Source organism: Echeneis naucrates, chromosome 21 (assembly GCF_900963305.1).
Source record: "Echeneis naucrates chromosome 21, fEcheNa1.1, whole genome shotgun sequence".
Classification (NCBI taxonomy): domain Eukaryota; kingdom Metazoa; phylum Chordata; class Actinopteri; order Carangiformes; family Echeneidae; genus Echeneis; species Echeneis naucrates.
Window position 1 is genome coordinate 1422476 of NC_042531.1, and position 24786 is coordinate 1447261.

The window sequence follows — 24786 nt, forward strand, 5'->3', positions numbered from 1 at the left end:
GCTGAACACACAGACATGGCAGAACTGTCAAATCCTGATATCTGTGTCTGCCGGGGAAAAATGAAAAAGCAGTTTCCACATATATATATTACATTATTCCTATTACCATGAATGCTGGATCATTGTTTTTCTATTGAACAATAATGAAGAAAAGATGCTTCTCTTTACAGGTCAGTCTTTTTCTAATAATTTTCCTGGAGTTTCATAGAAATGTGATTTCTGTAATGTGGTGCTAATCATAGGGAGCACAGGGATTGTGGCACACCACACGAATATTCAATTTATACTATTTTACTACTTCACTATTATTTACCAGCGAATGAGCACAGCAGACCAGCTGAACAAAAAAATGATGGGAAACTCATCTACAGAAAAAAATAAACTATTTAATATGAAGAATTACATTTCCAGTTTTGGTTTAAATGGAGTGGTTTATTAAAAGAAATGAACATTTTCCTGTCAGTACCTCATGACAGTTCTCTTCAGGAAACCACCCAGATCACTCTACCTTTTTTAGTATTTACAGTTCCTTTCTGAGCTCCATGGTGAAGACATCAGCAGTGAAATGCTCCTGACGGAGGGGGATTTCTTTTAGTCCCCCGTGTTGACAGAACCACCCTTTGTTCTTTGTTGGCGCGGCCGTCCAGCTCTCTGACATGATGAAGCTGCCGTTTCCAGCTCCAGCTGCAGTCCCGTGCCCTCTGCCCACCTGGAAACCTCGCCCAGTCTCTACGGCTGCAACACCCAAACTTAAAACAAAAAGGTGCCTCTATTTAAATCCTCTGAAGCTACTGAGACCTTCATAAAAGGCCTCTCCACAGAAAATCCTATTTGGATTTTGCATCTGATGACGTGCCAAAGAATCCAGCTATAGAAGCGTTGCATGACTTTGACTTTGAAACAAACAAAAAGCATCATGTATTTGGGATGAGCCTTCTTCCATCTGCACACACTGATTGAATAATGATCCCCACAAATGATCTGAAGACTATGACCTTCAACTTGACTGGCAAGAAAACAAGCATCAATTCAATTCAACGTCAGGGCAAAACCCCAAAATGAGTCACTGCTGCACGCAGGCAGTACCGGACTCCAAACACTCGACGATTAATAACATAATCAAAACCAAATTAAGAGCACATCCTGCTGCATACGTATACATGCAAAGAAGCTGCTTTCATCCTCCACCAAAGTATGCATCTGATTTATAACTATTCTTCATCATCTCAACGCTGATCATTTTATTTGGCCCAACACAGCGCTGTGAAATTCAGCTGAGTAGGCAGATGAGGAGTGTGTAGGCCTGCTCGTAGTCGCCGTTGCACTGGTCCAGGATGTCCTCCAGGAAGACTTTGCTGTAGTCTGGGAAGTTGTTCATCAGTTTCATCAAGGACCAGTCATAGTCAGGCTCTGAAAAACATACAGGAAACAAGAACTCCTCAGAGCTCAGCAGCTTCTTCTCATGCAGGTCTTACCACCTCCTGGAGCAGGCAGAGCCTTTTGTTTTCTGGTGAGGAGCTGAAAACCGTCTGACTCTCAGGCCTGCTTCCCCCCACAAGGTTCCGGGATCAGACCCGTGAGTGGGTCCAGTTCTGGGGGCACGAAATCAAAAATGCAGGCCCAAACAACAGACAGGAGGTGACGAGACAACAAGACGGACTGAGGCGTTAACAACGTTTAGAAAAACATGGATTGAGGATGTTGAAGGATTCTGACAAGCAGAAATGTGCCCACATCAGCACCAGAACCCAAAGTCTGAAACGTTCTCTGGTATTTCAGCTTTAGCCTTCAACTTTTGAAACCGGCTGCTCTGCCTGCTGTTCAGATGGGCAGTTAGTCAAGAATGAAAAGCCTCAGAGAGGCCGGACCAAAGCGAGAGGATGGCTCACTGACCGATACTCAGACTGGGCTCATATCTCATCTTCTCCGTCAGAGTGGAGCTCTTTTCTTCCAGATGTGAGGTGCTCACCTGAGTGTGGTTGGAGAGACTCAATTATGTCTTTTTGTCTTAAAACGACATTGAATGATCTCACTGTGAGCTCTAAAAAATCTAAATTACTTTGTTTTTTTCAATGTTTTTTGATAAAAAAAATCAAAGAAATAAATAAATCGACCAATCAACAGAAGAAAAGAGAACGTTTTATCATGAAATGAATTGTTATGTGCAGGTTAGCTGCGGCCTCCACAGACATCCGTAGGTCTGTCTGCAGACCCCGGCCCTCGCCCTGTGATCAGAAGCTGAATGGATGCAGGTTTTAATTTGGCGGTAGCCTGTCACACACTCGCTGTCGATGCCAGCCGATTATGATCGGGTGTGACTGTTCTTCTTGGCCCATGTGCCTGGCTGCAGGCCGAGAGTCTGCCAGAGGAGCCTGGGTTCATCACCTCTAGTGAATTTACTGCTTAGACTGACACACACGGCGTGTGTGCGTGCGTGTGTATGTAAGTGTCTTTTATTATCTACTTCCAGTCTGCAAACTCACACTTGACTTAAAGCTCACTTCGTACCTGGTGATAGTTTGTTCCCAAGAAGGCAAAATACTTTCTTACTCACACGCATACTTCCAACAAACTACATGTATCAGCAGGATTTAAACGCTCAAAGCGACAGTATCACGGCGTACCACGCATAACTTCCTGTTGGCATTTCTGAAGCATGTAGAGTCTTTGATTTAACTCAGACTAAACAGACAATCACAGTCCTCTGAGAGACGACGAGGTGGGCAACTCCTGTCACATGTCTGATTTTAGGTTCGGTTAACCAGCATTGAGCCAGACTAAAAAAGGGAGTGAGAAACAGCAGACAGAGGAATATTCACGCGTCCATTCTCAGCTCACCGACTTCCTCCCTCCAGCTGGAGAAGCCCTGTTCTGGATCTGGTTTCAGGTGTGTTGCTGTGGCTGACGGCTGGTGCTGTGAATCCTCAAAAGCTGGATGGGAACGCTCTGGCTCCTGAACGCCTCCTTCATTCCTCGTCTCCTTCTGGCCCCCCCTGCCTCGACCCTCCAGTTTGTCCAGGAAGGCTGAGTTCACCCTGTCCAAATATAATGAATCAGAGAAATGGTTCACATAAAAGCTGCTGATGTTCTATATAACATGTTGGACTTACAGGATCCAAATGGCAGCAGGATGTTTGACAGTTTTTTAAACTTCTATACCCACTAAACAATAGTGAGGTCAGTAAACTGCTTAACGTTCTGCAGCCCAGCTCTTGTGGTTTTATTCCAAAGGAAGGAGAAAGCAGAATGGAATACTTCTCATTGAGAACTATTTTTCCTGTGCAGTTTTTTTTGTTTGTTTTTAAATAAAACTACATTTATGGTGCAAAGTTGGATTGAGAACAGGATAAAAAACGACATATATTTAAATGTATATACCTCCTTCGATCCAGCTCCACGTCCCTCTCACTTCTCTCCTGCTTAATCTCCGCCACCTCAATCTGACAAAAACAAAAGATTAATCAAACAAAAGCTTGGTCACATAATGCACAAAAGAACAATACAAAGCTCACATTGTAATTCTACCTTGGGAACCAAAAGAGAGCCAAAAAATAGTATGTTATCGGTATTAACTGTAAAAGTTATCAGAGGCTGTAATAAATACACAACTGCCCCGCTGCACTCTGATAAAGACGCTACTAGAACTATAGTTTGCAATAAATCTGTTTGATATTCACACATGACGTCACTGAAAGTTACTTATTTCCCAACGGTATGTCTATATTGACATTAGTTTTACGTTGTGCAAATGATCATGTGGATATTGTATGTGGATACTGCTTGAATGTTTTTGTGCCTCTGCAGAGCATGTTGTCTGTATTGTCTTCACTGTGGTGACACAACTGTTGGTTGCTTTAAAAGGAAATCGCTGTGGCTCTCTAACAGTGTCTGCTGATTGTGTTGGCATTAAGCCTGAGAAGTGTCAGAAGATTGTCACACCTCAGTTGTGTTTCTTTTCACTGGCTGCACACACAACACAGCTCAGATGTGTGTTTGGAAATCAGTTCATCATTTGGTCCGAAGCTTTCCAAAGTTTTCCACTCACTTTGTGTTTCTCATGAGCTGTATGAAACCAGGTCCTCTAAAAATCAGCTTTGCAAATCTTTCCTATGAAAACAAAAGATTTAATGCCTATCTGCAATGTCACGATGACTGCCTCGCTTGGTGTGTGGTATTTGGAGCTGCTACAACAATATGATTTGTCACTTGCACTCAAGTATGAACGCAGAGAAGCGATAGAACGTGCTCAAGGAGCCTCAGGGTGTGAGCTGCTGAAAAAAAGCGACTCGCTACTCGCTCTGTGATTTATTGGTCTTGCTGTCTAAGAGTTTTAATATTGGCAGACAGAAAACAGTTTTACAAGGTTTAACATCGGCGATCAGCCTGCAGCTGAGAACTAAACAGACTTATTCTGCTCTTAGAAGAACTATATCTGCATGCACCTTCCCCCTCCATCAGCCTCCACCCTCAGTGTTTTCCTGCCCCAGGAGAGCCAATGGGTCAGGGAGGTGGTTATTTAGAATGGCACCGGTGGAAGAAGGAACACAGCCCATCTGTACAGCTCTCTGCTCCCATCAAAGCTCTGCACAAAATCTCCCACTCGCACACACATCGCACATGTAAACACACCGCACACACACGCCCACAAATAGAGGATATGAAGGAGAGATCAATCTGTCTTATGGAGCCACTGCTGAAAGAACAACAGATCCCAGGGTCCCGGTCAGAACCACATCAAGACGTCTGACTTTTGCTGCTTCGCAGCCGCAAGCTTTTATCTGCTGATCTGTGACGTCCATCTGTGAGAGCTGCAGTCTGGGAGAGGAGAGAGGAGAAGAGATAGGAGAGGAAGAACGGGAAGGGAGATAGACGAGGAAAGGAGATGGGAGGACGCTTGAGGAGAGAGGGGAGGAGAGGGAAGATGAAAAAAGGAAATGACTGGAGGGGAGAGGAGAAAGAAAAGGAAAAGAGGAGTGTAAAGGAGAGGTGACACAATGAGAGGTCATGAAATCATGAAAGAAGAAGAGAGAGAACGTCAGGAGAAGGCAAGGAACGAGGAGAGGAAGGAAGGAAGGAAGACAGAGGGAGGCAAAAGGTGACCGAGGACAAGACGTAAGTGGTGAGGAGGCGAGACAAAGTTAAATGAGAAGGCGGGAAAACATAAGGGGTGAATCTTTGTTCTGTCTGTCACCCTGGCTCATCAGCTGACCTCCGACCTCTGACGTCCGTTTAGCCCGTCTGTGTTCCTGTGTGTCCCGCCATAAAACAGAGACTTCTTTATTACTGTAACCGCCTGCCTTCTCTCTCTCCCTGCACCACAGCCTGACCCAAGGTCTCTCTCCCCCTCTCTCTCCACCACTGTCTTGCCTGCTGAGAGATTTGCATCAAGTCTTTGTGAGAGAAAGAGAAGAACTGCAGGACAATGAGAAAAGCCCCGAAAGAAAACATTTCCTCTGTCCACCGAGAGAGCTGTGTGAGCACTTTTACCAGCGCTGTCAGTCACCACACACAGTAACACAAAACACAACACAACAGAGGAATACGTAGCCGCTTCCCCGCTCTGCTGTAACGTCACCGACGTGCTGGGTGGAGGAGGGGAGACGCCGTCACCGACAGCTCTGACTTGCCGACAGGAGCTGTCAGCGCTCTCCAATAAACGTTTTCTGCACTGACATGAGCTCTGATCTCTTTCCATTTAATACGTATTGATTTGGAAATTAATGGCAACAATTACCCCCCTCACCCCCCCAAAAAAAGAAAAGTATTTACACTAAGGGCATGGGGCTGCTTGATGAGGAGCTGGGTTTCCTCCAGGTACTTTTACTTGTACAGGTTATTCCACTGTTCTCTCTCTCTCCTCACAGTCATGTCATGTTGTCTCAGGGTGAACTCTGGGAAGTCCCTTGAACTCTGCTAGCCTTCCACTCAATCCCTCCCAGGAAAGGCAAACAGACAGAGGAAGAGAGGCTGAGGAGAGAGAAAAGGAAGCAGGGAAAACAAAGGAGAGTGAGAAGGAGTGGACAGACAGACGACAGAAAGAGGCAAGACGGAGGAAAAGGCAGAGGCCTACTCCTCTGTGGGTTTGGACTTCCCTTTCTCTGTCACTGCTGTGTGCCCTGGTTCTGACCGGGGGGGGGATCGGACCCCTCAAACCCACCCAGCTGAACGGGGAGATGATGAGAACTCCACACACCCAGAGTATTTACTGAAAAAACAGCTCACAAAGGCAGATGTATCAGTGAGAATTACCGCAGAGCTTCAGTCTCCGACCCCACAGCCACAGACAGGAGACTCAGTGCTGAACCCTGCGTGTGCGTCTGCATGTGCACACAGTGTGTACAAACAAAACATGTGACAGCAAATACGAACACACACACACACACACACACACACACTGAGGCGTGCGGTTGCTGGCTCACCCTGGATGACGTGTGTGTGGCACTGCTGGATGCCAGTGGACCCGGCGCGCTCCTCTCAAATCTCTGCAGAAAAGTCTCCATGACCCTGCAGAAATATTGAAACAACATAAAAACACACAGAATCGATGGGGAAGTCTTTGTTTCCTCCACAGACACTCTGCAGATCTGGGACGCTGACAGCCCTGCGAGGTTGACCAAGTTTTGTTTCCCCCTGTTCACAAGTATCTGATGTGCTGTGTTGTCCCGCTCCACTTCTATTGTCCCACATCTAAATGTCTTCATTGTTTCTTCAGGTTCACAATCTGGTCTGCTGTCTCCTTCGTGTGTTGATCTTGACAGGAGGCCAGACATGCAACTTAACAAACAATCTGCCTCAGAGTCAGCCATGCATAATATTCAGACAGAACATGAGAAGTGTCCAGTGCAGAATTCATTATGGGAAGTTTGGAATCCAAAGTTTTGCACCTGAACCCAGATTAACACTAAATGTGGGAATACTCTTGGCCACAACCTGTGAGCTTCTCCACTGCTGCCATCTTGGCAACATCTGACTCCGCCCCCTTTATACTGACTAATCCTAGAATAGATAAAGAGGTGCGTCACGTGTGTTGATCTTTAGGAAACAGGCGCTCACCCACCTTTCATTTTAAGAGGCAACGCCTTCATTTTACATGGTCTCACCTCATGAAGGAGGAAATCAGCTTTTTTTCTGCTCTGGGCTGACTCCAGTGGTGTGTACAGGAACTGCACTTCCTTGTTGACTTCATTGTTAAGCCCCTGAGGTTTTTCGATCATGGCTCATGTTGCATTGATTTTGACCACCGTGTTTTAAGGCAAAGTTGGCAACGTCAGCCCAGACTAAAATATCTCCACAACTGGCGGGTGAACTTCTGTAAAGCTTCCTCTGTACGCTCGCCTTTCATGATGCACTGTAATGACTTTGGATTATTCCTGTCTGGACTTTTCATGAAGCTCATCGGATCACTTTGGGTTAAGAGGATCAACATGCGTAAAGACTGCAGTGATTCCTTCCTGTCAGCTTTGCTGTTGTGATCATGCTGACAGTGGTATTCATTGTCAGGGAATTGTCAACACGATTTTCTCTTCATGTCTCCATCTTGCTTATTTAGTGTCTTACAAATTGTCTGACTTAATAGAAATATACAACCTCCCTATAATGTCTTTCCAAGGAATAATTTTTTCCTAAAAACGCTGACAAAAAAAAAAAATCCAAAACAGACACTACAGCTGCTGAATAGGTAACCTAGAGGTGAAGCTCACATTTATAACTAACACCCTGTTTATCATTTTCCTGCCAACATGAAATCTTGATAAAACTCCAGTGAATTACAGGTCAGCAGAGGCTCAGACTTTGGGCGCTGCCTTTGTAAAAGTTTGGAGATTGTGTCATCTGATGCTACATCTAGAACTGAGATCTATTGCAGAACAAGAAAGAACACAACGCGGCACAAAAAAAAAACCCAACAAAAAACCCAACAACACAATACGACACAGTGACAGTGATGAGATCGGAGTGAACCTGATCCAGGGCTGACCTGGGCTGATCCTGCATGAACTGCTCCTCCCTCCTCTGCTGCTCCCGGCGCTCTTTCTCCTCCAGGCGTTCAGTCTGCAAAACATTACAGTTGGCAGTCACACTACAGTGCACAAGGCCAGCTTCATTTCAGCAACATGCACGAGCGATATTTATCTTCACAGATAACTGCGAGTCATGAAGTTGCAGCTCAGGATGGATAAAATAAAATGTAGGCCTGATACGCTTTTAGGGCGCCCCCTGACGAAGGATTAAGGATATGGGTGGAATAGTTATCAGTATTTTGATGCATGTTGATGTCACATGCACCTGCTGATGCAGAAGATAATGCAGAACGTACAAGTCAAAGCACGTGACAGTATGAAGATGTTATTTTGAACATGGAGCCATGAGGACGGACTCAGAGAGCCCAGATAAGGAAACAGTTCCTCAGTTTGTAAAATAATATTTTTATCATTCACATGTTTGTGTTTTGAAGCTGCAGGTTAGAGGTCCTACAGTGTCTGCTGACAGGATGAAGGTGGCTGAGTTCAGGAGCATCTCATAATCCTCCAGCTGACCAAAGTGGGTCAGGAAGGGCTGCTGGTTGGATCACAAAGAGGCATGTTTCACATACATCTGTTTGTTTTCTGGATTACCAGGACATTCCTCTGGCTTTGCAGAGGTCATGGCACAACAGGAAAAGGCCTGTGGAGTACCGCGCTGGTCTCCAGCCTCAGTCACCCCATCACATCTACTGCAGCAGGCCATGACGGCCGTTAGACTGCAGGCCCGACCAGGAGGAGCGGTCAGGTAGCTGCTGCTGCTCTCATGTTTTTGGGTGTTTGAGGGAAGATTCTGCAGCTCAGGTGGATTCCACTGACATCTAGAGGCCAAACACGGGACTGTTCGTTACTGAAGTCGGTGATGGCTGTGTATCTGCACACAGCCACCTTCATTAGTCCATTAGGTACACCTGTTCAATGCAACATAACGCACAACACGATCCGAGCTGCCCCGAAGTTCTATGATGCCTGTAATGCTCAAATCTTAATTAAATGAATGATCTTTTAGCATTGAGCTCTCAGACAGCGAAGGTGTTTTAGTGAAAAGTGTCCTAATGAACAGGTATCTCTAACATCCTGTCCAACCACGGCCTCAGTTAGAAATGCATGATTGAATTTAAACCTTTCTGACAGTATTAAGTCACAGGTTGTCTGTGGAAACTGGAACTGTCCCCCCCGGACAGAAAATCAATGCTCTACCCTTTAAAAACAACAACTCCTTATTGAGCACCGGTTCTGATTTACTGAGCTAAAAGATGAGGGAGAAGGGAGGACATTTTTCCCATAGACTTCAATACAATCTGGCTTCAGGAGTGATGGTCAGTAACACAAGGTTTAAAGCTCTTTGCTGTTCTATGGCGGACCTTGCGGCCCATAATGCACTGCAGCCGACACACATGTGGATGCGCTGAGCAGCTGGCTCAACTCTTTCCTGGAAAACTCTCCTGCTTTTACTTCTATGATTGCTGTTGCTCTTTGCCGCCTACACTCTCCGGCCGTGGCCGAGCGCAGTACATTCCTGACTTTGGACTCTGGGTTTTCTCAGACAGCGCTCTGGCATACACAGGAAATCAATGTGCTGACTGAAATAGAAGCAGATGAGAAGAGGCGCCAAACCAGCCAATTATCACTTCATCGTAAAATAACCGCTCTCCAGGAGAAACGTGACTTTCCTGAGATGTTTTCAAAGATAATTAAAGTGGAAACGTGAAGGGTGACGAGTGATATCGTGGAATTTTTTTATGTTTAACTAAATACGTAAAAAGGCCAAAGTACATGTTCCTGTTGTTTTAATCTCGCTCTCACCTTCTGCCTCTGCTTGGCCTTCATCCTCTGCAGCTCGGCCTCCTCATCCTCTCTCCTCCTGCGGTCCAGCTCCTCCTGTTTCAGCTTCAAACAACAATTCACATCAAGTAAATTCAAGTGCAAACTCCTGCTATAATGTGAAGAGCACAGCAGACAGAAGGAAGCAGTTCAATATATTATTATATCATTCAATATATTCAAATCCACTCAGATTCGACCAAATGTTGGCGTACCTTCTTCTGCAATTTGGAGCAACGCGAGTCTCTGTACTGCCTCTGCCTGGCTTCAGCTAACGTTCCGCTGCCACCTTCAACAGCAGATGACATCAGGACAGTGAAGTCAGAGCAATAAAGACTGATGGTTGAGGATCTGTGAGGAACTGTGTGTTACCGAGCCTCTCTGGATCGTGGTGAACGGAGGAAACTCTGTGAGTTTCCTTCCACCTCTGAAGCTTCTCCTCTCCTCTCTGAGCCACTGCAAACCACGACAACACAAATCTTTCCTCTTCCTCTTGGAAATTAAACAAATTTTAAACACCTATGAGGATAAACGATGAGCAGCTTCGGCCTACCCGTTTGCATCTCGTTCCTCCGAGATTCATTTGGCGGGATCACGGTGAATCCGCTTGAGCTGAGACAAAAACAAAGACAGAGTCATCAGTGCATCACGAGAGCAGAAAGACTTTAGTTTGAAGATCTAATAGCTTCAGATTTTTCAGTGTATTTGGACTGAGGCAGACTGAAGTGAAACAAGAAGTTTATCAACTCCTCCTGAAGTTTGTAAAAACCAGCTCTTTATCTACTTTGGGCTGCAGAATAAATAAATTCAGTAAATCAGTAAAAGAATTAATAAAAAAATAAAGAAAATGCATTCATCTAAAATAAATTATATAATGCAATTATGTTTATAAGTAGCTAAGTATACTATTCATTTTACAAATGTCTTTTTAAATTTTGGTGAACAAAACCTAAATAGACTAAATCTAACTGTTAAACGTTTTTAAGGTAATTTGTGTTTGAGACCATTGGAGTTGGGATTTCCTGGAAACAGTGAAGGCATCGTTTCTCTCTCTGATTCCATGAAACGAAAGTGAAAGGAAACTGAGTTTATGCAGAAAACACAACATACAGCATGGAGACAAACAACAACAACAATACCAACAATTTAAACACAATGAACGTGGAGTCCGATTCACGGGGACTCGGATAAAACAGTTTTATACTCACTACCGGGGCTGTCGGTCCGGGGCCGGGGTGTTATCGTCTGGATCATTAGGATCCTCTCCAGACCCGGTTTTTGTGTTTCTCCTGGGGCTCAACTGGTCTCTGGGGTGCTGATACGGATCCATGACCGATCCAGGTCCTCCTCGTTACTGAATGGAGCTGCTGGAGCGACGACGCCGAGCGATCTGTCAGTCCTGCTCCATCACAGAGGGGTCTTCTAATCCAGCAGCACCACCTGCTGGACTGATCCATCAGTCCGGACCACCTTCTCCCATGGCACAGGTCCGTCAGTGACCCTTGACCCCTGACCCCGTGGACCAGTAGGCTTCCTTCCTTGGACCACTTCTGGTCGGCGCCTCAGAGCTGCAGAGCTGGAGAACATCTGGCTCGTCTCCGTCACAGTCAAACTAAAGATTCACCTGCTGCCTGATCGATGCCACTGACCGGTATCCATGGTAACCAGGTAAGAAGTTATAATGTTATGGCTGATTTGTGTATATGTTCAATATTATGAAGAATATTACATTTGATGGGAATCACCAGTAAATCAGAAACCTGATTTTGTGATAAAACAAAATGTTCATGTCGTGGATGTTATTATGGGATGAGTCCTAACTGGACAACAGCTCTGCTGAAAGAACGACACCCACATTTCTTCAAAAACTCATTTATTATGAGTCATCACAGGAAGAATGAAGAATGAAAATCTGCTACAGTCTGACGAGGACGAGGTTGAAATATACACTTCTTTACAGAATGCTTCTTTAGAGAGTTTAAAAAGCCAACAAGAAGGTTTTGAACTGAAACCATTCAGTGTGAAGTCTGTCTGCAACATGATTCTGTCTGAGGTATCAAAACGTTACAGAGACAAAAGGAATAAGGCAGTGAGAGTCTGGAGTCTCTTCCTCGGAACAAATCTGTCCCCCATCAAATTCTGACAACACATCATGCTGACTTCAGGGGCTGAGGGCATCGAGGGTCAAAGGTCACCAGGCCACCAGGCTGCTGCTGCAGTGACGCTCCTGGACGTGTGTTTGTTTGCGTTGTCACTGTCACAGGCTTGGTGGTGCAACAACAGGCGACGGGGCTCCGGTGTTGACGTGTGTGTGTGTTTGTGAGTCTGAGGCCTGTGTTTTGATTGTGTGTGTATGTTTGTGTGTCTGTGTGAGGTGTGAGGTCACAGCTTGGGCTGTTTGGTCAGCTTGAGCTTCAGGTTCTCTGCCAGCTTGTCCAGGAACTCAAAGGTGTTCAGGTAGTCGGCACGAGTCACACTGTGGACAGAGAGAGGAGACTTAAGGACAAGAAGAAGACCTGAGAGAAAACAGGGAATTCTGGGTAATTTTAATAAGACATTGGGCTGAACGTCCTTTTTTTTTTTGTTTTTTTTATGATTATAATTCATTAGAGATTGACATTCAAATGTTGAATCTGTGGACTGAACTGCAGTGCGTCTTTTATCTGTTAATATTTTTACTGCTGCTAACGCTGATGTTGAGCCGCAGCTGGATCAGTAGAACTGAAGCTGTTTGGTCTTTTCACCAACACAGATCTATTCCATCCATTCCAGAACAAACCTGGTGTCTGCTCTGTATCACAGAGGATAAAAGCACGGAAACATGAGCACACTCAGCCATTCGCGGATAAATAACATTCATTCTCTCTTCAAGTTTGAAGTTCTCTTTGGGTTTTGGTTCATTAAAGCATGTGTGTCATCAGATCTGAAAAACTTCTTTTGCTGCAGGAAAGGGACACACAAAGAAGAAGTGAGGAGACTAACTTTGGCAGTCCTTTGATGCAGATGGCCAAGTCCTTGGTCATGAAACCGGCCTCGATGGTCTCGATGCAGACGGCCTCCAGCGCCTCAGAGAAGACTCGCAGCTCTGTGTTGTTGTCCAGCTTCGCCCGGTGCAGCAGGCCCCTCGTCCACGCAAAGATGGAGGCTGCAGCCAATACAAGCAGAGTAAGGACCTGCTTCAGTGCACTCACATTTATTAATGTCAAACATGATGTGGTAAACAAAAGAACTTTTGAGGTTTTAAAGAAGCTGCACTGAGTTGATTGCAGAGAAGATTGCTTAGCTATACGGACTGCTCTCCTACCGATGGGGTTGGTGGACGTCTCTTTGCCCTGCTGGTGTTGTCTGTAGTGGCGGGTCACTGTGCCGTGGGCGGCCTCCGACTCCACGGTGCGTCCATCAGGGCAGATCAGCACACTGGTCATCATACCCAGGGAGCCGTAGCCTGATTGAAGAGACTCAAAAGTCACCTTTGACATCAGGAAATCTACAGCTTGTAAAGGACCTGAGCTCTGAATGCGGCCAACCTTGTGCTACAGAGTCAGACTGGACGTCTCCATCGTAGTTCTTGCAGGCCCAAATGAAGCCACCGTCAGACTTCATGGCCTGAGCCACCATGTCGTCGATCAGACGGTGCTCATACCAGATGCCTTTGGCCTCAAACTGAGCACGGTACTCCCTGGGACACACAAGATGGCGGACAACAACTTGTCAAGTTGTGATCTACATTTGGCACAGTGTGCGTGTTGTGTGATGGCGGGCGTTGGTCCTCACTTCTCGTAGATCTCCTGGAAGATGTCTTTGAAGCGGCCGTCGTACTTCTTCAGGATGGTGTTCTTGGTGCTGAGGTAGAGAGGCCAGGCTTTAGACAGAGCCATCTGGAATGAGCTGTGAGCAAAGTCCCTGATGGACTTATCTGTGTTGTACATCCCCAAGGCCACGCCCCCTGTGCCTGGACAGACACACACACACATTAGTGTCATAAAGAACATGCCCATCCTGTTTTTGTTTTTCTGGTTGTTATTACTCAACTTTTTATTGTGCGAGTCCAAACCTAAATTTGACTCCATGAAATATTATATCCATCTCCTTCTGTACATTCATATGTTTCTTGAAAAATTATTTTAACTGCTTGTCCCTCCTGTCCAGTCTGACACTGGGTGGAGATGTATTGGTGTATTTTCCTAATCCTAACATCCTAATAAGATCCTTCTTTCTGAGAGTTCACAGTGTAAACCGCTGCACCACCGTGACGTCCCGTGCTTCACTTATTTTAATTACTTTTGTCTTTTCCTCATTATTGGTCCTCTGTGAACCCAGACCCGGTTCTTACCCTCAAACTCATGAACAACAAATTTAACAGGCTCTCCGCTGGCGGGCGTGTAGGTCATCTCCACCTTGCCGGGCCCGGGCACCACGAAGTCAGTGGCTTTGTACTGCAGGGAGCACAAACATGGAGACAAAGGGTTAATACCAGTCAATACCAGTTAATACAAGTCAGCTGTTTTGACACGGCCCCCGTCCTGCAAAACGCTGTTGGGCCACAGTTCAAATGACAATGGCGAGAAGAGTTACTAACCCCGAGCCACCTCTGCAGGGTCTATACTGCCCTCAGCACCGACTCTCACCGGGGTGTTATGTAACTACCAGCCTCCTCACACTTCACCTGGATTTCTCTGTGATTCACATTGCTCCAACTCGTCCAAAGTACGGCCGCGGGAACATAATTATTGACACAGTCTTTGCTGACAGAGACGTTTGTTGAAATGACACCTCTCAGCCTGCTGAAGTCTCCACATAATGAGGGAGTTCTCATCATTTCTCTACTGTTGGAGTTGGTCCATTTAGCCGCCTCCACTTTATGTTCCACCTCATGTCAGGCTGACACTCAGAACAGACAGTTTGAAGGGTAATTAAACTGTAGGTCCTGTTTTCTAGTTTCAGTGTTTATACAGTGACACATCCATTAGAAGGTTTCAGCACTTCTCACACGATGCTATTACTAATGTGCTGCACCGGATAGTTTAAAGGTAATATATATTAAATATAAATCAGATCTAGGCTGTATAATACCTGGTCTCCATGGGCGTGCCTGCCGATGATGATGGGTTTGACCCAGCCGGGCACCAGGCGGGGGATGTTCTTACAGATGATGGCCTCTCTGAACACTGTGCCTCCCAGGATGTTCCGGATGGTCCCATTGGGCGAGCGCCACATCTGCTTCAGCTTGAACTCTTCCACTCTCTTCTCATCTGGCGTGATGGTAGCGCACTTGATGCCTACGTTGTAGCGACGCACCGCCTCCGCCGCCTCAACCGTCACCCGGTCGTCCGTGGCGTCTCTGTTCTCCATGCCGAGGTCATAGCTTTCCAAGAGAGAGGAAGGAGAGTTTGGATGAGTTGGACCAAAGATAGTATATATTATATAGGATATGTAGGATTTATTGGTGGTATCATGTCAGAAGTTTCTTTTTATTATATACATGTTTAAATAAACTTAAAAAATGATTTTAAATTATTGTGGCAAAAAAAAGAAAAAAAAAAACTAACTGTAATTTATACAGAAAAAAGTGGTCTTGGCCTCCCATGACCTTCTGTACCAAACCAGGGTTAATAATTAAATTTAAACTGGTAAAATACTGTTAAAGGTTAAAAAGTGTCCTAATTTTAATATGAAAATATTAAATAATCAATAAAACCTTGACATGCACAGCTGTGTGTGTTTGTGTGGTGTGTAGGACAGGACAGAGATAAATGTGGAAGAAAGTGAGCAACAACAACAAACATTTGAAATCTGGACAGCGGAGGAACGAGGCACCATAAACAACTGCTCTCTGTTTCAGGGGGAGATCTGATTATTTGCACTTCAGTGTTCATCAGCTCAGCAGCTCCAAAAGACAAACTAACGACACATTTTCTAAATTGGCCTGCAGCAGGAAGGTAAAGGGCCGTGATGTGAACCATAATCCATCCGTCAAAGGACACCAACAACAAGTCCTCAGACAGTGTGGGGAAGAACCCCCCCACATCTAGGATTAATTAATTCCCACCGAGCCCTGAAACTGTTTTCGCCTAAAGAGTACCCATTAACCTCTTCCCCACTTTATTCGGAGCACTGAAACTTTGAACACTCTGGATAAGCAACACAAAGGAAACAAGGAAGGAGTTGTGTAACAATGGGCTGCCTGCCAGCGAAGGCTTAAAGCAGCTTCATCATGAATCCGTTGGCTCTGTTTCAAGGCAGCCACGACCTTTCACCCAGTTTCCACATAACCTCCCACTTCGACAAAGAACAACGTTGGGCCACAACGATGAGATGCTCGACAACTGATCAACAACGAGGTGCACAAACACAGACAATGGAGCTGTGACCAAACCTTTAATTTTTCTTCTCTGGTTGACTGAGATCATCTTGTATCACACATTCAATATTTTCATTCATTTTTTAAAAAATAAACACACACGTCTTATTACTCTTTAAGCTGCAAATAACCTCCAAGTGTTTTCAAGTTTAAACTGGAGCACCTGAATGACTTTGATTTCCAAGTGGCCTGATCTGTGACCCCAACTCCCCTTAACTGAGAAACTGTTGCTTCCACAGACGGATTATTACACCATATGTCATCAAACATGCTCCTCAGAGACCTGTTGCAAAATAAATAATTAACTTTAACGATAGGATGCATGAAATGATGACGAAAGCACACAAAATATCGATGTTTTGAAGTGTGCTTCTCGCCAGACTTCAGAGGAAAGGTGTGATTTATAATTTAGGACAGGACACATCACAGATCTGAAGCAGGGTTCGTGAAAATGAAAGACAACCACGAACAAAGTTCGAGAGATGAGTCTCCTTTGAGTCTGTAAAGGTTCCATGTTTATTAGATAATTATTCTCTAAAAAAGCAAACAAAACAACAACAATCAGTCAATTATGAGTGATTTTAAATCCATAATCATAATCAATTACAGAAAAGTAACAATAGTCTGACAATTGATCATTCTTTAAGTAAACTGGAAAATCTTCTGATTCCAGCTTCTCTGGTGTTTTTTCTCTGTCTGCTTCATGTCATAATAAACTGAATATCTTTGGTCAAAACATTTTCCTGTTAACTGATTCCAACGTCGGTGTTGCTGAAAATGAGTCATTACAAGGTGCTTTGACTATTTACACACTTTGGGGATGTCGGACAGATCCAAACTAAAGCTAAAAAAAAAAAATCAGCTGATGACTCAAACTTTTTTGTATCTTTATAAAATTAATGTCTTTTAAACTGTTGGACAAACTGAAATGGATGCTTTATCTAAACAAAAAAATTATGGACGATAATATGAGTCCTTAGTTGCACCACCTACACAGATGACGCCACCCTTAGAGGAGCCTGTCTGTCAGAGACCTATAATAATTAAACTCATCCAACATCAGCCGTTTCACTATCACACTGTCTCATCAGTGTCTTCTCTGTTTAGGGCAATCCAGTGGAAACAGGTCAAACCAGAAATCCCAGGACCACAGAGGCTCTCACTGTCCCGACACCCAACTGGCTGCATGAAACTATACTACATACTACACAAACAGCCGGTGTCTGAAAGTCTGCACTCTTCAAAAAGCTTCACACCGCGAGAGCTCGGAGCTCCTCACCTGTGCAGGTCGAGCTCCAGGTAGGGGAAGATGAGCTTCTCCTTAATGAGCTCCCAGATGACCCGAGTCATCTCGTCTCCCTGCATCTCCACCACAGAACCGGCCTTGATCTTCTGAGACATCTTAGAGCCTGATGGTAAAAACACACAGAGGCCAAGCAATGACAGGAATAAATCAGAGACACATAACGAGTAAATGGTAAAAATGAGAACAATGACCTGTAACCTTTCTCCCCATCAGAGATTCAAATGAGAGACTATCAGTATAAATTGACAAGCAAATGAATCTGGCTTTTTCTGGGACCAGAGGAGAGCAGCCAGAATCAGTCCAGATGTGGAAGCCCTGTACTGCGATAACACAACATGTGACTGCCGGCTCTAATAATGTTCCACTGTGAATAAAACAGCTGAACGATTGAGAAGATGTCAGGCGGAATAATCATCAGCTGCAGCTTTAACTCTGAAACCACAGAGTTAAAAACAAACTGCATGAATCCATTCATTCTAAAGTAGACTGGGAGCAGCCAGACCAGTGACTCAGCATTAAATACACACTCCTCCACCACGTCAGCTACACAACCAGCCCCCTCTTTTTTAATGCATTCATCAAGTGACATTAAATTTGATGACAGCTGTGACAGCTGGAGGTCCACCTGGATCCAGGTTTGGACCGTGAAAACAGGAAGCGGCTGTGACGGATCGGATGACGTCAGAACAGCCGTAAAAAGGAGACCAACAACAAAAACAATGACATTTAAAAAAAACAAAAAAAAACAAAAAAAAACGGGAGCTTTAATTTCAGGATTAGCTCGATGACAGCTGGGAGCTATTAAGCTAACACTTCCGGGTACGTCACCGCCGCAGTCACGACACAAGTTTAGAGTCCTACCTGTTAAATTCAACCGTCCACGATGAAAACAAACAAAAAACAGCGACAGCAGGACGAAGGAGATGACCGAGGAGGAGCACCGACAGACGGGTTGGCCGAGCCGGGACTGTCGGAGGAGGACGGCCGGACTGGAGGCGACCCGGCCGGCGTCCACCTCCAGGGGCCGCTCCGCGACACAGCGGCCAATCAGAGGACAGAGGACACCCCCGGAAAGCCAATAGGAGGCGCCCAAATTGCGTGATGGGGCGTGGCTAGGATGGGTGTCGCCTACAAAAACGCCCCGTTGTCCGGAAGTGTTTCAGCAGCCGCCGCGGGAAAAATGGAGTTTGTGCTTTTAAAAGACAGACAGCCAGCTGTCAATCAAAGCATTAAAACGTTCCTGTTAACGCCCCCTTTGTTTTCTTCATTTTATTCATTGAAAACTCTGATATTTGTGTGGATTTATTACCCCCCCCCCCCCAGTATGGACACAGAAAAAGTCACCGAGCAAGAAGGAGAAGATCTCACCTTTGGCTGATCCAAATACAGCTGGCAGCATTGACCTTAGACTGGCCTCCTGTGGTGTTAACTCCAACACAGGTGAGTCCAGTGCTCAGGTCAAAGGTCCTGCAGACCCTGAACACAACACGGCTCATCCTTGTTGTATTTCAACAGACTAAATTAACAGAAACCTGCTGCAACAACATTACACAACAGAGCACAAGTCATACAAGAGCAGTGTCACACACAGACACACACAGACATACGGCTGAAACACTTGATGTGGGTGTAATTTGTGCTGAGATTTGCCAGTTTTGTTGTGTTTTCTGCTGAGAGTTGAGCCGCCTGCCTTTGAGACCTGCATCATACTCTGATGTGAACAAAGACTCTTGTGTGTAACCCGTTATGAAGCCACTATTGTCGATGATACAGAAGGTGTTTTGTTTTAATCTGTCGTTGAAATGGCATGTCAAAAATCCCGTTGTAATGTCACAACAGGCAATTTAAAGTCTTCCAGTTTTTTTTTTTTAACACAATCAAAGCATAATCATTGATATGGATATTAAAGCAATTCCCAATTTATTTAGATTATTCATTCCTGTTTTTAGTCCATTTTATTTCCACATAATTTTTTTAAATAAGTTTCATTTTATATTGTGGGATAGTGAGAAATGGAACTTGTCCTGTATGTCCTGCTCGCTCTATATGTGCCATTTCATCTCCAAGTTCCCATCAGTGTAGTGCAGCCTCATTATCCGTCGACCATGCAGAGCCGTTTTACTGGAATAACAGCCAACTAGCTGACCTGGGCTCCTCTGAGTGTCCATTAAGAAAATGAACTATGTGAGCACCCACTTCAAAAGAGGTCTTAAGCAGAATTAAAGGCCTGTAAAGCCTTTCACTTAGTGAACTGCAGTAAAGTTTCAGATTTGCCTCGATGGAAAAAGAACACTGACCTCCAAATCGTAGACGTGCAGGATCACAGAACATCTTCCGCTCTTCTGTATTCAGGGTGGCTATTAAATCCAGCACATGGTTTACAATGAGAGTATTGAGCAACATGTCTGGGTTATCTGATGGTGAGTTAAACATTCCTCCGGGGGAGATGGTGGCGTTTATGCTCATGTTTATTATATTTATTCTTCAACAACATGGTCTACGTTGTGATTTTGATGATTTTTTGCTTACTGAATAAGCAGCTGATGCTATCAAGCTTTTTTTGAATTGCAAACAAAATATTGAAATATCCCAAATTAAACTAAAAGTCTAAGTTTCAACTGCTTTAAACTGATACGTTACTGAATAAAATAATGCAACTTTTTTTGATCACAAGAAAAGTTCAATGAATAAAAACAGCTTTTCTTCAGGTTTTCCAGATTCACCAGTTTTTTGAGGATTGATGACGTCCAGAAACAAGAAACAAGAGTTTTTGTTTTGTTGTCCAGTTGTGATGAACCTGCTGTTGTAGTTAATTTTTTTTTCTTCATATTTCTATAATTTAAGATAAAAAAAATAAACACACATTAGCAGAAACATTTAAGTGATAGATGTGGAAGATGGAAAGTAACCCTGTAGAACCAGAAGATGGCGGACTGTCCCTGTGAAAAGACTGAGCTGCTCCGGTCCAGCCTGGATTCAAGGGCTCAATTGTTCTAAACTTAAAACTCCTCAGGCCGTTCATTACATTTAATATTGAGCATTTTAACAGAATTAATGAGTGTGACTTACAGACAGTTTGAGTTAAAGCTGCAATTTAACAACTACCAGCTGCTGAAGATGACTTTGTGTTCACACAGCACGATCCGGATCACCACCGGAACACCACCAGCTCCACGGCTCCTGGAACATCTGCTGTGGAAAGAAAACCACGGAGAGAGAGAGAGAGGAGGAGGAGAGAGAGAGAGGAGGAGGAGGAGGAGAGAGAGAGGAGGAGAGAGAGAGAGGAGGAGGAGAGAGAGAGAGGAGGAGGAGGAGGAGAGAGAGGGAGGAGGTGGAGGTGGAGGTAAGAGAGGATGAGGAGGAGGAGAGAGAGGAGGATGAAGAGAAGAAGGAGGGGAAGGGGAGGAGGAGGTGAGAGAGGGAGGAGGAGGGGGAGGAGGAGAGAGAGAGAGGAGGAGGAGGAGGAGGGGGAGGAGGAGGAGGAGGAGGAGGAGGAGGAGGAGGAGGAGAGAGAGAGGAGGAGGGGGAGGAGGGGGAGGAGGAAGAGGAGAGAGGGAGGAGGGTGGAGGCGGAGGTGAGAGAGGAGGAGGAGAGAGAGGAGGATGAAGAGAAGAAGGAGGGGGAGGAGGAGGAGGAGAGAGGGAGGAGGGGGAGGCGGAGGTGAGAGAGGAGGAGGAGGAGGAGAGAGAGGAGGATGAAGAGAAGAAGGAGGGGAAGGGGAGGAGGAGGTGGAGGTGGAAGTGAGAGAGGAGGATGAAGAGGAGAAGAAGGGGAAGGGGAGGAGAGAGAGAGAGAGAGAGAGAGAGAGAGAGAGGGAGGAGAGCGAGAGAGGAGGAGGAGGGGGAGGTGAGAGAGAAGGAGGAGGAGGAGAGAGAGGAGGGGGAGGTGGAGGTGAGAGAGGAAGAGGAGGAGGAGGAGGTGAGAGAGGAGGATGAAGAGGAGAAGGAGGGGAAGGGGAGGAGAGAGAGAGAGAGAGAGAGAAGGAGGAGAGAGAGAGAGGAGGAAGGGAGAGGGGGAGAGAGAGACAGGATAAAGAGGAGGGGAGCGAGAGAGAGAGAGAGAGAGAGAGAAGGGGAGAGAGAGAGAGGATGAGGAGGAGCTTCCCGCTATAAGACTCAGTGCGCCGTCAGCACCAAAACTTGCCGCCTCTCCATCCCCATCTCTCTCTCTCTCTCTCTCTCTCTCTCTCTCTCTCTCTCGCTCTCTCCCTCCTGCTGCGCTCTTGCTCTTTGCCAACACACACACCTCGGGTTTCATCTTTGCCCCCCGCCCCCACCCCCACCCTCCTCCTCCTCCCCTCCCCCCCGGCCCCCTCCTCCCGTTGGAAGGTGCACAGGTGATTATGGTCAGAACCCCCGCGGTGCCAAGGTGGAGCCACCGCGCGTCTCTCGGATCGGTGCGCTCCTCCAGGGGCTGGGATGCGCACCGGGCACCTCCCGCTTCCTGCCTAGTTTCGGGTCCGAGCAGGAGTCCGGATCCGCCGCGGGCCGCCGCGGCAGGAGGAGCCAGTCGACCCGGAGCAGGATGCCGGTGATGAGAGGGCTGCTGGCCCCCCAGAACACCTTCCTGGACACCATCGCCACCCGCTTCGATGGCACCCGTGAGTACCGAGCGGGGGGGGTCCCTGGGGGGGTCCCTCCTTTAATGACCACATCCATAAAGTTATTTCCATATTGAATCCGTTCACTGTTCTGCTCTTATCAGAAAACACAAACACACAAAGCTGATTTAGGTCCAAACACAAAGAGCCTCAAATGGAGCCAACGTCCCATCTGAATGGGAAAACTGGAATTTAAATTCGTGTCTGAGCTGTGTGTAAATGTTCATACATTTATTTCTAATTGTTTCTCAGTAAGTTTGAAAGTTTAAAGTTTAAAGGGAGCAGCCTGCTTCCTGCTCGGATACAGATCCAGTTTTTATTCAGCTCAGAGTAAAAACTGGCTGTTGGATGGAGAGAGGATGCACTGAGCAGCCCATGTGTGTTTGGTGTCATGCTGGGGGGGCTGATCTGGTGTTCCGGTTGTTTGTCTCTCTTTCTGTGCTGACAGTCCAGGGAGGTGGGAGTCTCCCAACCCCCCCCCCAAAAGAGCCCCTAAAGTGTGACGGCATCTTTTCCTTCCTTTCCTCTCCTTTCCTTTCTTTCCTCTCCTTTCCTTCCCTCTCATTTCCTTTCCTTTCCTTTCTTTCCTCTCCTTTCCTTCCCTCTCATTTCCTTTCCTTTCCTCTCCTTTCCTTCCCTCTCATTTCCTTTCCTTTCCTCTCCTTTCCTTCCCTCTCATTTCCTTTCTTTCCTTTCTTTCCTCTCCTTTCCTTCCCTCTCATTTCCTTTCCTTTCCTTTCCTTTCCTTCCCTCTCCCTCCATCAGAGGATGCTCTTACTTTGAAAGGCAAAGTGAGTGTTCAGTTTAGCTCTTTATCTGCTCTGCTGTTACGCTGTTATTCTGCATTATTCAGAGGAAACGTGCACTAAATCAAGTAGCACTCTCTCTGTCGTCCTGCAGATAGCCACCCCCCCCTCACACCATGTGAATCTCTGGGCAGGGGGGGGCTGAAACAGAGGTGCTGATAATTACAAGTCTTCAACAGCACATGTGCAGTCATTGTAATTAACCCGCTTGGATGTCAAGAACTCATTGTGGCCTTTCTGCCTGTCGGGGGGTGAGATGAGTGGCTGTGGGGGTGGGGACGGCCAGAGTGTGTGAAGGATGGGATGGAGAGTATACCCCCCCCCCCCACCTCGGTGGGAGGAGGAGGAGGAGGTGGGCGTCTAAATATAAACGGATCACAGGGCTGCTCCGTGTTTCTTTTAGATGTGACATTATTTGCTCATTCGGTCAGACACTTGGAGGACAGTTGTGTGACGTTTTGTGTCCTGATACATGTGTGAGTTTCTGTGAAAAGGCTTTTGTTCCTCTGTGAATCCAAAGGCAACAACAGAAGTGATCGGCTGCTCCTCCTTTGTTTCAGCCATCACACTTTAAGATGTCTCAGAAGGTCTAAGAGCAGGAGAAGCTGGAGTGAAACATCTTAATGAAGCATCTTATTAGATTTATTTAATTTTTGTTGTTTGATCAGGAAAAGGGTTGTTTTGTGTGCTGTTTAAAGTCCATCCGGTCTACAGGTAGACCTCCACAGGGTCTGATTCTAAACCAGCTGTAGGTTCTGTATTAATACAGTGAAGGCATCAAAGGTCTCAGTCCACAAACTGAGCCTTGGACTTGGACCATCATCCAGACTTTACAGCATCTGGTTTCTTTGTTTACCTGCCATGTATTTATTGGAGCGCTCAGGAAACAATCAGCCAATCAGAAAGGAGGATCAGCTCTGATCCAGGACCACAGCTGGACTCACAGCTGGACTCCTTTTATTGTATGTGTGGACGAGATGCGTCAGCACAGGTTAGCTGGTTGAGCTCAGGTAACTGCAGGTGTGTCTCACGCACACACACACACACACACACACCTTAGCATGGACCTGCTGCATCACACTGCAGTCAGACATCGCAGCTTCTGAATCATACAGTTGGAGGAAGGTTATTATTTATAGAGCCTTCTCATTATGAAGACATTGCCAACACCTCCCAGAGCAGCCTCAGAAGAAGAACATGAACACAGACACACACACATGCACGGACATTTGTCAAATGACTAAGCACCCTGTGAATTTGTGTTTATTCCTTTTCATTTTGTAATCAGTAGTGTCGTGCTGAGTGCTCATTAAAAATCACTATGAAGAAATAACATTTTTTTAATATATGTACAAATAGCAGTGAAGAGGAAGCTGTGGACTGAGTGAGATCATGAAAGCAGCAGACTGAAGTCGTCTGAAGGCTCATCGTAAACCTCGTGTATCGTTCAATCAGTGCTCCTACAAAAGGCAGCAGCTGTGTGGGACTGCACCAGTCAATCGGTCCTATTAATTGAGTGGGTCTTGGCTCGGTCCTAATCAGGTTAGAAGGCCTGAGTCCTGCTCCTCACGTGGACCGGCTGTCGGCATAAGCTGCCACCAGCCTGTTAAAGGACGCTGAGGTTTAACTGTGTAGTCATGGGGGGGGGGGCAAACCTGCATGCTCCCATTTTATTCTTGTTGCAAAAGTCCGTTCCGTCACACTGAGTCTGTCAGACCCGTCAGTGATCCTGGACCTGGACTCTGGGTCTGTGAGATGGAGCCAAAGCTGAAGAGCTTTACACCTTCAGTCTGTGTTCTGGCCGTCAAGTTGTTGAAAGAAGTCAGATTGTGTTGAACTCTATGGGAAAATGCCCTTCCTCCTCACTGATT

The 24786-nt window shown here is 45.9% G+C and overlaps 3 protein-coding genes across 4 annotated transcripts in view; 1 reads left to right on the top strand and 2 right to left on the bottom strand.

Annotated features, from left to right (window-relative positions):
* Nucleotides 1–425: 425 nt before the first annotated feature.
* epsti1 (epithelial stromal interaction 1) lies at nucleotides 426–11250 on the bottom strand. Of its 2 annotated transcripts, none has more exons than XM_029530472.1 (10): nucleotides 11054–11250; nucleotides 10396–10454; nucleotides 10215–10298; nucleotides 10058–10131; nucleotides 9825–9908; nucleotides 7976–8049; nucleotides 6420–6504; nucleotides 3379–3440; nucleotides 2839–3035; nucleotides 426–1410 (listed from the first exon to the last, which is right to left on the bottom strand). In XM_029530472.1, exons 1-10 carry the CDS (start codon nucleotides 11170–11172, stop codon nucleotides 1271–1273), a joined length of 978 nt encoding a protein of 325 aa, XP_029386332.1. In that variant the 5' UTR covers nucleotides 11173–11250; the 3' UTR covers nucleotides 426–1270. The 2 variants fall into 2 exon arrangements, with proteins under 2 accessions (XP_029386332.1, XP_029386331.1); XM_029530471.1 differs by having other exon boundaries at nucleotides 11051–11250.
* Nucleotides 11251–11704: 454 nt separating this feature from the next.
* On the bottom strand, nucleotides 11705–18523 carry idh1 (isocitrate dehydrogenase (NADP(+)) 1). Its single transcript, XM_029530142.1, has 9 exons — nucleotides 18371–18523; nucleotides 17483–17612; nucleotides 14916–15207; nucleotides 14176–14278; nucleotides 13617–13794; nucleotides 13370–13521; nucleotides 13147–13287; nucleotides 12825–12987; nucleotides 11705–12318 (listed from the first exon to the last, which is right to left on the bottom strand). Exons 2-9 carry the CDS (start codon nucleotides 17602–17604, stop codon nucleotides 12225–12227), a joined length of 1245 nt encoding a protein of 414 aa, XP_029386002.1. The 5' UTR covers nucleotides 17605–17612; nucleotides 18371–18523; the 3' UTR covers nucleotides 11705–12224.
* Nucleotides 18524–21860: 3337 nt separating this feature from the next.
* Nucleotides 21861–24786, top strand: part of kcnh3 (potassium voltage-gated channel, subfamily H (eag-related), member 3) — a 64171-nt gene continuing 61245 nt past the window's right edge. The window contains exon 1 of the mRNA XM_029530110.1: nucleotides 21861–22109. Coding sequence (XP_029385970.1) covers nucleotides 22034–22109 — 76 coding nt within the window. The 5' untranslated portion in view covers nucleotides 21861–22033. The remainder of the gene's footprint in view (nucleotides 22110–24786) is intronic.

Bases quoted from the DNA above. Each gene is read 5' to 3' on its own strand.
- epsti1 (XM_029530471.1), bottom strand. From the start codon at position 11,172: ATGGATCCGTATCAGCACCCCAGAGACCAGTTGAGCCCCAGGAGAAAC. The intron at 9,909-10,057 runs GTACGCCAACAT...TGTTGTTTGAAG, and splicing joins GCTCCAAATTGCAGAAGAAG to CTGAAACAGGAGGAGCTGGA. The intron at 1,411-2,838 runs GTGAGCTGAGAA...TATGTTTTTCAG, and splicing joins CAGCTGGAGGGAGGAAGTCG to AGCCTGACTATGACTGGTCC.
- idh1 (XM_029530142.1), bottom strand. From the start codon at position 17,604: ATGTCTCAGAAGATCAAGGCCGGTTCTGTGGTGGAGATGCAGGGAGAC. The intron at 13,522-13,616 runs GTGAGGACCAAC...TGTGTGTCCCAG, and splicing joins TTCCAGGAGATCTACGAGAA to GGAGTACCGTGCTCAGTTTG. The intron at 12,319-12,824 runs GTTAGTCTCCTC...CTCTGTCCACAG, and splicing joins TGCATCAAAGGACTGCCAAA to TGTGACTCGTGCCGACTACC.